The sequence below is a fragment of the Peromyscus californicus genome, unplaced genomic scaffold, assembly GCF_007827085.1.
Source record: "Peromyscus californicus insignis strain IS unplaced genomic scaffold, ASM782708v3 Scaffold_4__1_contigs__length_199733344, whole genome shotgun sequence".
Classification (NCBI taxonomy): Eukaryota; Metazoa; Chordata; class Mammalia; order Rodentia; family Cricetidae; genus Peromyscus; species Peromyscus californicus.
This window is the reverse complement of record NW_026294562.1, coordinates 153,831,809-153,845,169: the sequence shown is the minus strand read 5'-3', so window position 1 is coordinate 153,845,169 and position 13,361 is coordinate 153,831,809. Positions and strand designations below refer to the sequence as shown.

Genomic DNA, 13,361 nt, shown 5'->3' with positions numbered 1-13,361 from the left:
CAACATGAAATATCAAAGTTGTTTTAGTTTGCATTCTTCTCATTGATTAGGATGATAAAGACATTCAAGATTTTATCAGCAATTTTTATTTATCCTCTTCAGAACTCTCAGTTTAGGTCTCTGTCCATTTTTCAAATGGTAATTTGGTTTTTGGACACTTCATTTTTGAAATTCTTTATATATTCTAAATATTAATCCTCCATCTGGTGTATAGCTGGCAAAGATTCTCTCCTATCCTGTGAGTTTCTTTGTTAACCTGGATGATTGCTTCCTTAGTTGTGCAGGAGTTTTTAGTTTTATGAAGACTCACTTATCAATTGTTTGTCTCAATTGTTTTGCAAATGGACTCCTGTCCACAAAGACAAAGGCCACGCAGTCTTTCTTTTCTGTAGCTCAAGCTTTAAATTCCGAGATGTGCATAAACAACATGAAATAACCACAAACCAGAAAAGTATAAAGAGACCATATGTTGGGGGGATTGGGAGGTAATAGCAGAATAGAGATGATGTGAAGTGGGAATTGGAATAATGGGGAGGGGATCTGACTGGGGTAGAGGGTGGAAGATCAATAAAGAAGGAAGAGGAGGGACACGGGACAAATAATAGGAAGGTTGTTTGTTAAGGCCTTAAGGAATTGTATTATTTTATCTTTCCTTGAAATTATACACATACATGAATATATATGTGTGTTTATATATATTCATGTACACATATACATGTATACACGCATATGCATGTATACATTTTATATATATACATGTATATATATATATATATATATATATATATATATATATATATATATATATTCATACACATACATCTTAAAGGAAGTTAAGGCACTTGGGTTGACAATAAACACACAGAAGCAGTTCCAGGCATGAGACACCTCATTTTAAATGGTTGGTCAGGATAGTCCGTGTGACTCCCTAAACAATATGAAATATAGATGTAACCTTTGGTCATTTCTTAGTGGTTTAGGGTAGGCTGGTATTGCTGAGGACACTTCACATTTAGGACAAAGGACTCAGATAATTTGACCTTGAGCTGATTTCTTTCCTGTGGTATGACATCCGTGGTTCCAGAAAATACTATAAAAACTGCCAAGTGAAGAAAACAATTAAACATTCCTACCAAGCTTCAATACTCAGACTTATTTTAAAAGGAAAATATAAACACTAATAATTAAAGTTATGGATGCTATGCACTTTTGGGAATAATGTAAATATGACAGAGGTTCAATTCAAGAGGAAATAAGTTCAATGACACTCATTGAAAATTTTTCATGAGAGGTTAGACAGTCACAGAGAGAGAATCAGGCCAAAGACAAGGGAAGAAGAGGGAAGACATGACCATGGAATGCTAACCAAGTCATTGGGAAAGGGGGAAACTGGATTCAGTTTTTCTCTACCTTAAAGTGTGCTTGGATGTTGATGTATAAAACCTGATCTTATTTTTTCAGTGAGGAAGATGGCAGATATTTGAAGTTCTAGACTCAACTGGGTGAATGGAGATTTAGAATATGCAGTCTTAAAGATGCATATATGGTTGCTAGGCAATTTATATAAGGAACAGTTTAGAATTATATGTATATTCTAAAATGTGAGGATTTGGAAGAAACTGGAGTTATGGGAATTTCAATTATTTATCTTAACATTTAAAAAACAACTTGTAAAATAGGGACTTATTTCTATTAAATACAGTATTCATTTAATTTTTATCATGTTCAATGACCAAAGAAACCCTGACCTTCCCGATACTGCCTTGGACCTTCTTTGTAGGGAGGGGTTTGTCTATAATGGAGCTGCCCTGACCTCAAGGGATTTGATTAAAAGGTTTATATGATAAGGGAATGTAGTGAGGCCCACAAAAAGCAGCTTTAGGGAGCTGCAGTCAGTTTCTATTTAACAAGCCCCATTTCACCCAATTTCTGCAAAATGACTATTTTCTCAACCAGTTAAACAAGGTTATGAAAAAGGCCCACACAGATAAAGGCCAAGTTGATTCTCAAAGCAACTGTGTCTGATCAAGGACTCACTCAACTACTACACAAGGCTGTTTCCTGCTGTCTAGGATTTCCTGACGAAGCCCTTTCTCCATCTTCTTCCTCAGGAGTGTCCTGCATGGCTCTCTGCAGAAGAATCTTCAGAGTCTGCCTCTGGAACCTGCAATGCCTAATGGAGCCAACAAGGAAGTAAATGATGGGGTTGGCACAGCTGTTAACACAGGATAAGAAAGCTATCAAATGATAAAAATTACAAGAGGAAACACTAAGCAACGTCTCATTTGAAACGAGAATTACCAAATAGATACCAAAGGGCAGACCAAAGAGTAAGAAGACCAGCACTGTGAGTGCAATGGTCACATACAACCTGGTCACAGGAATCCTCTGTGAGCCACAGAAGATCCTGACCAACAGGGCCAGGTTGAATACACAAGGAACCACAGATAGTACTATTGTAAGTACAACAGTGGTAAAAATAGTACTGTTACAGAAAGAATATCTATAACCACTACCCAGGAAACCGCAACCAAACCCTAACAGAAGGCTTAACAGTAGAGAGAAGATCCAGAGCAGGGCACACAGGACAGATGACATGTGTCTTGGTCTCTGGCAGTGATACCAGATGGGACACAAAACCGACAGACATCGCTCAACACTGATGGCGGCAATCATACATAAACCTGAAAGGTGAGCAAAGATTAATACATTGGGGATATAGATGGAAGTATGGAAGTAGCTGGTATGGAACACAAGAAGGATTTCTTCCAGGAAAAACACAGTCTGAGAGCACAGGTAGAGAAAGTCAGCCCCAGCAAGGTTGAGTACATAGACTGAGAAGGCATTCCTGTGCATGTGGAAGCTCAGAAGCCACAGTACTATGGCATTTCCTGTCAGCCCAACCACGCAAATGATGACAGCAAGAATATCGATGATTTTGTACTTGGTGTCACAGTGTAAGTTTCCAGTGTTGTAAATTGGATTCATTGTTCTGCTGTCAGTGCTCCAGGCTGGGGTGGATGGACCCATGCTTGAGAATGTTCCACTGGTGTTCCTGCAAAGTAAATTGAGATATGAACACATGAAACTTTCTGTCAAGACCACCTGGCTATGAGGGAATGTCTGGCACAGGTTCATAAGAAGGGAACACATGTTTGCAGAGAGTAAGTAATTTATCAAACTCCCACAATGCTAGAAACTTCTTTAAATCCAGTTTGTCCCATTCAGTCTATCTACAGACCACTGCCTCTAGTGATGTTGGGATATTTCATGGTCCCAGTCCAGTTGCTAAGCATCTTATGCTGTGTCAGGAAGAGACAGAATTCTGAAACTAACTTTATTTCTCTTCCAGGGCTGAGGTTCCTTCTCAGGTGTAAGAATATGGAAGATGCTGGCACAAGCCATAGCTGCCCTCAGTCACTGTAAGGGTCTACCAAATGGGATAAATGGAATCCTGAATGAGATTCATGAAGAGAATGGGACTTCTTATGAAGACCTGTGTGTGAACAGTCACATTTCTTATGCTAGAAGGGCTGAGTCTTGATTTTAAAATTTGTAAACTAGAAGCCAGAGAAACCTTGAATGACATCAAGCACTTCTCTGTTTGTTATTGTGTCACCAGTGTCCAGTTCTCTACAGGGTCACAGGGGAGAGTTAAGGACTATAACAAATGAGCAAATGAACCATAAGTTCAAGGGTAGTTAAAAATTTGGAGTAAATGTTATTCTGGTTGTGACTTGTACCTACATGCAGAGGCACAGGTCTCTGACATAAAAAGCATGAGCTGTGCTTCAGAGGAAGCTAGAGAGCACCTCCATTTGGAAATAGTGTCCCAAACCCTGAGAGGAGCTTTTAGATCTTACATGGATGCAAACAGTCTAAAAAACATCAGTGTAGGAGGGCAGGCAGCATCATTTAGAGCTTTCTTTCCACTCCACATCCCCATATAGACATTCTTAATAGGTTTGTATTTCTTACCCCTGAAGCCACAGAGACATTTGAAGAAAAGAAAGCTTTTCTTTCCCACACTGACCAAGGGTGCAGAATGAGGGCTGTTCAGCCACCTGGGACCATGTTGGTGATCAAGGGTCATGCTACATCTGGTGCCATACAGACCAAAGTAGCACAATCTGTTATCTGAAGCCATGGTGATGTCTGCGCCAGGGCTACTGCTGGAAGCAATGTCTGGTTCTGTGGCCCTACTGGAGCCAGGATCTCTGTTGGTGGCCATGGATCCTTTCATCATGAGGGCCATGCAGATTCCTGGGGTCTAAGCCAATACCTGGAGCCATGCTTGTTGAGGGCCATGCTGCCACTGGAGACAGGTTGATCTGGGTGTCCTTTACCACCATCTGGGGCCACGGTAACATGTGGACCTGGCTACTCCTCAATACCCTGTCTGGGTCTATGGTCCCACCACAGCCAGGTTTATATTGCCACCAAAGGTTACACAGAAGCCTGGGATAGGGGCTGCACCCTGTGGCCTTGTTGGTGTCCAGGAGCCATGCCACCACCAGAGCCATCCTGATCTGAGTGGCTTGTGCTTCCACCCAGGGCCAGGAGGTCACCCAGGCACAAGCTGCTGCTGAGGGCTATGTCTAGGTCCATGGTCCTGCTGCAGCTAGGTATGTGTTGACATCTGTGGCCTGTGTCACCTCGGGGGGTCGGGGGTGGTGGTGGTATAGGATACATTCCTGATGAAATCAGAGAGCTATGTTGCTCCAGCCCTACCATTCACTGACCATAGTATAACTGGTCCTGCCCTTCATTGAACACTGTAGTGACAGAGCTGGCCCCAACCCTCATGACAGAGCTGGCCCCCACACTTTGGAGAGATTTCCCCACCCCTCCTCATGGAAGAGTGAGAACTGACCCTGATGTCATGGGTGTAGGGGAGCTGTCTCTGCCCCTCACCTGAGGGGGTGACCTCAGTTGTCTGGACTGACCAGCTCAACTACCTACCCAGGCCCACAGCCAGGCCTAAGGTTGTAACATTCTAATATCTACTACACCTAGGACCTGCTGGAGCTGGTGAAGAGACTGATCTTGTGAAAGGACATCCAGAAGAAATCAGTTACTCCAAGTGGCCTCAGGATATCAAAGATGATTTTTAGTGAGGATCCATAGGTAATGATATAACAGAAACCAGAGGCCTTGAATCGGACCAGTGACTCTTTGCAATGAACATTTCAAGTAAAGCTGATTGGACAAAAGAGTATACTGTGTGGCAGTACCCATTGCCACTAAGATGAATGAATAGGTGTTGGAGAAGCAGGAATAGATGGTGGAGTGAGAGATTTTTGTTTCTTTTTGTTTGTTTGCTTGGTTTGGTTTGATCAATTTTCTTTTCGGGGGCACTGCAGGAGTAAGGGTAGGATATGGAGGGCCTGGGATGTGAGTGAATTAGGTTGCCTGATGTGAAATCCCCTAACATACAATAAAGAATTATGTTAAATAAAAAATATGTGGTCACCAAAAGAAACAATAAAATAACAAACAATGACATAAAGATTGAATAGTCACTGGATCATTAAAAAATAATAGGAGAACTGGAGAGATGGGGCTCAGCAGTTTAGAGCACTAGCTACTCTTCCAGTGGTCCTCAGTAAAATTCCCAGCAATCACATGGTGGCTAACAACCATCTGTAATGAGGTCAGGTGTCCTCTTCTGAAATGCAGGCATACATGCAGGCAGAATACTGCCTACATAATAAGTAAATAAAATTTTTAAAAAGGAGATGAAAGTAGAAATGAGACTGGTTGAGAGGAAGAAGAAGATCAACAGGATTGTTCAGGGTTGAGAGAAGGTAACAGTGGGTGAATACGATCACAATGAATTTTTACATGTATGAAACTAAAAGAATGACAATAAAATAGATAAACAGTATTCAAATTGATTTAGTCAATGTTAATTCAAGATGCAACAGTGCTGTGGATGATTGATTGATAAATAAAACACTGATTGGCCAGTAGCCAGGCAGGAAGTATAGGTGGGACTAGCAGAGAGGAGAATTGTGAGAAGAGGAAGGCAGAGTGAGAGGAGATTCCAGCCTGCTGTCCAGGGTGCAGCATGTAAAGGCAGCAGGTAAAGCCATGGAACACGTGGCAACATATAGATTAATAGAAATGGGTTAATTTAAGATAGAAGAACTAGATAACAAGAAGTCTGCCACGGCCATATAGTTTGTAAGTAATGAAAGTCTCTGTGTGAGTACTCGGTTGGGTCTGAGTGGCTGCCGGACTGGCGGTTGAGAGAGCTTTGTCCTGAACATGGGCCAGGCAGGACTGGAGAAAACTTCAGCTACACAATGGTGGTTAAACATGGCTAAATAAATAAATTAATATAATAAAGAGCATAAATATGAAGTCAAATTGATCATTTCAATATATGTAGCAACCAAAGAGACAAAACTGAATGCCACCCAGGGTGATAATCTGTGAAGAAACTTGGATAAGAAATAGGATAGTGGGGCTGGAGAGATAGCTTAGAGGTTAAGAACACTGGCTGCTCTTCTAGAGGTCCTGAGTTCACTTCGCAGCATCCACATAGTGGCTCACAACCATCTAGAATAAGATCTGGTACCCTCTTTGGCATATATACAGAATGCTGTATGTATAATAAAATAAAATCTTTAAAAAAAATGGGGGCTGGAGAGATGGCTCAGAAGTTAAGAGCACTGGCTGCTCTTCCAGAGGTCCTGAGTTCAATTTCCAGCAACCACATGGTGGCTCACAACCATCTGTAATGAGATCTGGTGCCCTCTTCTGGCCTGCAGTCATACACGCTGTATACATAAATAAATAAATAAATCTTTAAAAAAAAGAAATGGGATAGCCTAACATAGTAAAGGAAATATAGCACAAAGAGACAGCCAACAGCTCTCTGAATTGGGCAAACACAAAATTGTTTAATAAATATGAAACAAGTGTGACCTCTTGACCTGCTATATTCAGCATTGGCTTGAAATCATCATAAAAGCTATAAATCAAGAGAAAGAAAAGCATCCAATTTAAATTTTAAAGGGTAATAATTCTGTATCCTTTATTTAAAGACCATATATTCTATAAATGTCTCAGTGCATCAGACTGAAGATGGAATGTATTTATATCCTCATTCTCAGATTGTGTGAGTCCTTGACATTGTTTATTCGTGAATGAATGCACACATGCAAATATTTACAGAATTGAATGATGAATCATATATAAATTAAAAAGGCAAATGCATCAAAAGTCATTGTCCAGCACTGACAAAGTGATAAAGAAATTCTCAACATTCCTAACTCTTTTTGTTAAAAGCCCTCAGTATATTCATTGACACTGATCATTGGCAGGAAAGTGAGGCAAAGACCCAACACAGCTTAGTTGAGCAGCAGGACACACTTAGATGCACAGTCTGTGGATGGATGTGGTTCTGACAAGATTGCTTATCAGAGGAAGAAGGAAGAAGGAAGGAGAGGTGAGGTCTGAGTGCTGCTGCAGAAAGGGACCTGAAACATAGGCATGTCTAATGGAGGACTGCTAAGTGGTGTGCAGTAAATGAGAAAGAGAAACCTAACATAACAGGAGCCTTCTCCATTTTGTCTTCTAGAAGATGGTAGAAGATGGAGAATTTTTTCTGATGACAAAAGCTTTCTGTGCAGATTGAAGAGAAGCTGAGAAGGTGCAGCAATTGAAATTCAAATAGTGATGGATAGGCAGATGCAACTAGACTCTACTTAGTAGAGGAACAGGAGGAGCTCATATGTAGACTAAATGAATTCATTCTTTAAAAGCTTACCTATATTGTCACCTTGATGCCCCCTAGACCATGTGATGTAAGAATGACATTTCTTTAACCAGTTTTCTGAGGATGGAATTTTAGCATAGAAGGATGAATGATTATACCTGTCTCTGTCAGTATGAATTCCAATCCAGCAAAACTGCCTCACTAACAGTGTGTGTGTGTGTGTGTGTGTGTGTGTGTGTGTGTGTGTGTGTGTGTGTGTCTGTGTGTCTGTGTGTCTGTGTCTGTGTCTGTGTCTGTGTCTGTGTCTATGTGTACCTGGTGTTTGTAGCAGTTACAGGCAGATGTCAAGTTTTTCTTCAATAGATCACTTTACTTCTTGAAACAGGGTTTCTCACTGAACATGGAGCTCATAGACTCAACAGCAGACCAGTAAACTTCATGGATCCTCTGGTCTCTGCATTCCCAGCAGTGGAATTATTGGCATGCCCTGCCAGGCCTGGATTACTCTGGAGGTGGGAATTCATGTTATCATGCTTATACCAAAGTTACTTTATAAACTAATCTGTCTACCCAGGAAAGGATTACCCCTTTGACAAACTTGTGTACACCACAACACTCTGTGCCCATTAGAAGTCAATAATGAAAAAGCACAGGAGCATCACTCACACTATAAGCAGGATAGCAGTCATAATTGTGGATGAATAAAATCCATAGCTAAAAAACTTGTGAAACAGCAGGAGGGAAGTCATATTTTGCAGAGAATGGAGGTGGTGGACATCAGCTACAGTCAGCGTGAAAGTGATGATGGTAGTGTTTACCTATAACCCCTGGACATGCTTTCCTTAAACATTTGTTGTGATGTTGTGCCTTGGGGGAAGCATGGTTAAATGTACAAAAGGGGTTTCCTGAAATCACATTAATATCACATCCCTGAGATTTTCTCTCTGCATCTCTTCTGCTGTTTTTCTCTCTCTTCTCTGCTCTACTTTCCTTTGTTTTTGAGAAGATACCAAAAATCTCTCTGTGATCCCATGCTTGAGAGACCTTCAAGACCCTGATAAACTGCCAGAGAGGACAAATACATTAATTTTTCTTTTAATGAATTAGCTGAGTTTTTAATTAAAAGGGATCCCCATTTGCATTCTATCTGGGTCAGATAACAAAAACATTACCAGAAAACAGAGATTCAGTCATGAGTGGAGAAGTGCGACAAGGCTGTGTCAGGATGTTATAGGAACAACCCCCCTGCTCCTCTGTGGGTATTTTCTGCACTGACATGTTGTTGTAGCTGAGAGTCCTTAACAACAGCATGCTGTTGCCCCTTTAGGTCTGAAGAGTAGCAATGCTGTAGTTCTTGTGTCTGACTAGGTGAAGCTGCAAATGCATGCATAATAAGTTTCTTGGAAAGGTATTTTCTACAATTCTGTATTTGAGCTGCCACTCTCATGATATCACAAATAAGAAGTATATTTCCCTGTGAACATTTCAGTCTAATCTTGTTATTTTTATCAAAATGTGTGATTCCCCCATAGAAGCAGCACAGAAGAATAAAATGCAAACAAGATGAAAATAACTCTTTCAAGGTCATGAGAAAAATGATCTGATGACAGTTAAATCTAGAAACCTCATGGTGGAAGATTTCCAAGTGAGGAAGTTTTTCCTTCCATCTTTCTCTCTGCTCTCTGATATCTCACAAAAGTGCCTTATCTCACTTATAAGATCTGTCCTTTTCTCTAAGTTTCTTTTTATTTGAGGCAGTTGGTGACATTTCAAGGGCACAAGAGAGCAAAAGGCAAGATGCTTGAGAATTTTATTTTCTACCCATCTCCTGGTCAGCTGTGTGTTGATAACAGCAGTGCTTGTCCATGCATTTAGATATTCCCTCTTACTACTGATCTATAACTATGACCTCTCTTCCCCCTCCCTCATCTCCTCTCTCGTTCTCCATTACCAATTCCTTCTGCTGATTATTGGTGCCAAGGAGTGGACATCTTCCTTCACCCTCTTGCTTTATCATTATTCTCCATTTATCTCCTCTGTCCCTACAATCTGTGGTCTTTGTAAATAAATGTTTCTGTGGTATTCTTCAAATTCTAACCATCTGTTTCTTCTTGAATGCAACATAAAAACTTTACAGATCAGCTTTGAGAAGCAACAAACAATGAGCCTGTTGTACAGGGTTTTCCGCTGAGAAACAAAATATTCACATTTCCTTTCTCCTTAAAGAAATAACAGACATGGATATGGATGATTTTGGAGGTAAGAAAAGTCTGTTAAGCCAGTCCATCTCTCTGTTTCAAAAGGAAGCTTCTATCTCATTCCTTCCCAGGAGAAAGCCCTGGACTATGCATGTTTTGTTTTGTGGCAGCAACACAGGCATATGGATCTAGAGAAAAATCCAAGACAGTAACTCTCTGAACATTCTTGGAATATATCCTTACCTTTCTTCCATTTTCAGGTTTAGAGGTGAAGCGCTGTCCAATGCTGAAGAAGACCCTTTCACAGATTGCTTCTAGACTCTGCTTCCTTGTTTTGGAATTGGGATTTGCATTCAGGAGCTGAGTAAATGTGTCTGAGCCAGGTGAGGCTTATAAAAAAGGTTGAACGGACCTTGTGACTTCCAGTATGTATATGGGTAACAAGTTACACACTGGAAACCTTTGAGTCCGGATGCCCAAGTTGTTTCTTGGCATTCTCCCCATTTTCACTCTATTATCAGCCTTTCCCGTCCTATCCTTTTAGGTCCACCTGTGTCCAAATAATTACTCTTCCCTCTTTTATGGACCAACTTCCATTATAGGTTGCAACATCAAGTAGTATCATCTTGTGTTGTGTGAGTGCATTACTGAATCATAATTATATCATGCCTCACATATCAGCCTCTATCATCCCATCCTAAGTGCTCTACCTACCTGTAAATACTTCTCTCTATTAAGGGACAATCCCCACTACAGCTAGCAACATCAAAGACTGCAAGCTTGGGTTTTGTGACTGTATAACTGTAGCATAAGCAGACCGTGCAGCCTTGCAGGGTATCTGCATGGTGTTTGTGTATCACTCTTGGTAATTCATCTACAGTAGTGCTGCACTCAGTGTGGTTTTGTTCCAAATGACATTCAAGATGACAGTACTTCTGAATCCTCTCCAGGTATTCTAAGTTCCATCTCTCACCCATTTTCACACTTTTCTTCCAATGAAGAATCAGCCTGCCTCTGTCTTAGTCGTCAAGGCCATGAGAGTAAATACAAATTATATTCAGTCCTGTTAATGATTAAACCTCTGCTTTTCAAAGATTGGGTTATGTCTCATCTGTGACCCTAAGTAGCAATTGTTCTGTACTGACTGTTCCAGGAATGCTAATCATGTCTTTGTTTTAAAAAGTTGTTTATAACTATCTTGCAACATGACCTTTGTTTCAAAATGTCACATGACCACCTGTGATTACCTTGTTATGACTACCTGTTCTGATTGCCTTGTTTCAACTACATGTTATGTTCTGATCCTGTAACCCTGCCTATTTTTCCATTTGTAAATCCCCTACACATGAGCCCTATGAAAGTCTGTCTTCCTCACATCCAATGCTGAATTCTCAAACCCCATCTTAGGGGACAACAGCCCATGTACATGAATCAAAATACTTGCTTCAATTCATTGCTTTCTTTTTTAATTTGGCCATGATGATTTGGGTCAGTGGTCTTTCTCCTCCTGTCTTTGGAATTAACATTTGGAGGCCCCAGTGAAATCAATACCCCAACCAAATTTCAGAAATTCAGAAGCCAGACCTTTCCCTCGGGCTCTCTGGGACTAAAAGGTTGCCCATAGGTGGTTGTGCATCATGGAGCTATTTCAAAGCCCTGAATCATACCTTCAGTGTATTGTACTGGGTAAGTGAATAGCTGCATGGCAAGAAAAGAAAGAAATTAAGAAAGAAAGAAAGAAAGAAAGAAAGAAAAAGGTAAGAAAGACAGAAAGGAAGAAAGAGAGAGAGAGAGAAAGAAAGAAAGGAAGGAAGGAAGGAAGGAAGGAAGGAAGGAAGGAAGGAAGGAAGGAAGGAAGAGAGAAAGAAAGAAAAACCAAACAGCAAGCACCTTTTTTATTTTCTTTTTCTTCCAGCGGTCTCCTCTGGTAAATCATGGAAGCGTTTTATCTTTTTTTGTGATATCTGATTTCTGGTTCTGTGGGATTCCAATTTAGTGATATAGGTGTCTGAAGAGGCCTGACATTCTTCTGTCCAGGGCAAAGGGAGATGTTCCAAGGCCCACTGGTTATTTCTGATTAATTGGATGTTTGGCTAGACACTAGGGACTGAGAAAATCAGAGAGGCCTGGCACATGAGCCCCCTTTGGCAGAGTTTCAATGCCTGGGCTTCAAAACAGAGCCGAGGATCCTTAAAGATGTCATATAGCACTGAGGGCCAAGCCCAGGGTTTGGAGAGGCCCAGGGTGAGAGGTCAGGAATACAAGAAGCCAAGATGTAACTCAGAAAGACCTGGCCTAACCCCTACATTTAGGAAGCCTCTGTTAGGTTCCTGGTGTCTGGGTTATGTGGGGAGGCAACTGAAAAATAATCCTTCTATTTGTTAAGGAAGTCTCTTTGTTCAAACTGGTGAACTTCTGAATGACCCCAATTGTTTTCATTGTCTAGTTGTTACTTTTCTCTTTGTCTTGTTTTGTGTTTTGCTTGTATTTGTGCATTTATCTGGGCCTTGTTCTATGCATTGGTCTTGTTTTCACTTTCTTCTACATGTTTCTGTGCCAGTTACAGCTGGTCTTGGTAGGTGGGTTTAGCTCTAACTGCCATGACTCCCATGCTGTCTGGCTGGGGAAATTTGGACATCCCCCAGCATGCTACATGGTGTGCACTCTTTGTGTATGCCTCCATGCAATCCAAATCCACCACTGTGGCTTTCCATGGTTGCTTGTATAGCAAAGGCTCATAATTTCCCATTTCTGAGCTTTCTGGTGAGTAGATTGAGTGAAGCAAGGATTCAGATATCTTTTGTGCATGGATAACATTGAAATATTATTTTGTATTCTGTTGTATTGAAAAGCTAGCTCTGGAGTTGGAAAGTTTCAGTCCTATTTCATGTGAGATTATATGAATTTTATGTACCTCGATATTTATAAGTTTATTGGATACAGTTAAAACCTATAGAATCTATAACAAATGTTGACTTAAAACATAACACAAGGCTAATAATTAGATGGCTACATAGGTAGTCTTAAACGAAAGACCTAATCCTTTCTCTATAGTTCTCTGCTCTCTTTTCTTTTTAAGCCCTGTAGGTCTGGCTTACTATTCTTGTTAACATGGGTTTTTGCTTAAAAGGTTCATGATGAGAAGGCTCAGGACTACATTGTAATCCCAAACACTCAGCATAGTCACCAGCCAACTAAAGTTATGGCCACAACTACTAAACACCAGAAACTGGGATATTCCTATCTTATGATGCAGCATGACAATGACCTAAGTAATCTGACAAAAAGCTTATAAAATTACACTCCTTCCTTAAGGTCTATTCAGGTTAACAAAGACTTGATTTAAGAATGTATGTCTAGCCTCCTTGACTTTGTTAACTTTGTTAAACTTGGGTATTTTGATAAACTGAGTCATACAAGAAACACTGATATTCTTC

At 40.6% G+C, this 13,361-nt stretch overlaps 1 protein-coding gene across 1 annotated transcript; it reads right to left on the bottom strand.

The window, feature by feature from the left end:
* Positions 1–2,037: 2,037 nt before the first annotated feature.
* LOC128123989 (mas-related G-protein coupled receptor member B4-like) lies at positions 2,038–3,124 on the bottom strand. The gene has a single exon (XM_052760233.1). It carries the CDS (start codon positions 3,082–3,084, stop codon positions 2,038–2,040), a length of 1,047 nt encoding a protein of 348 aa, XP_052616193.1. The 5' UTR covers positions 3,085–3,124.
* Between the last annotated feature and the right edge of the window lie 10,237 nt (positions 3,125–13,361).

Bases quoted from the DNA above. Each gene is read 5' to 3' on its own strand.
- LOC128123989 (XM_052760233.1), bottom strand. From the start codon at position 3,084: ATGTGTTCATATCTCAATTTACTTTGCAGGAACACCAGTGGAACATTC.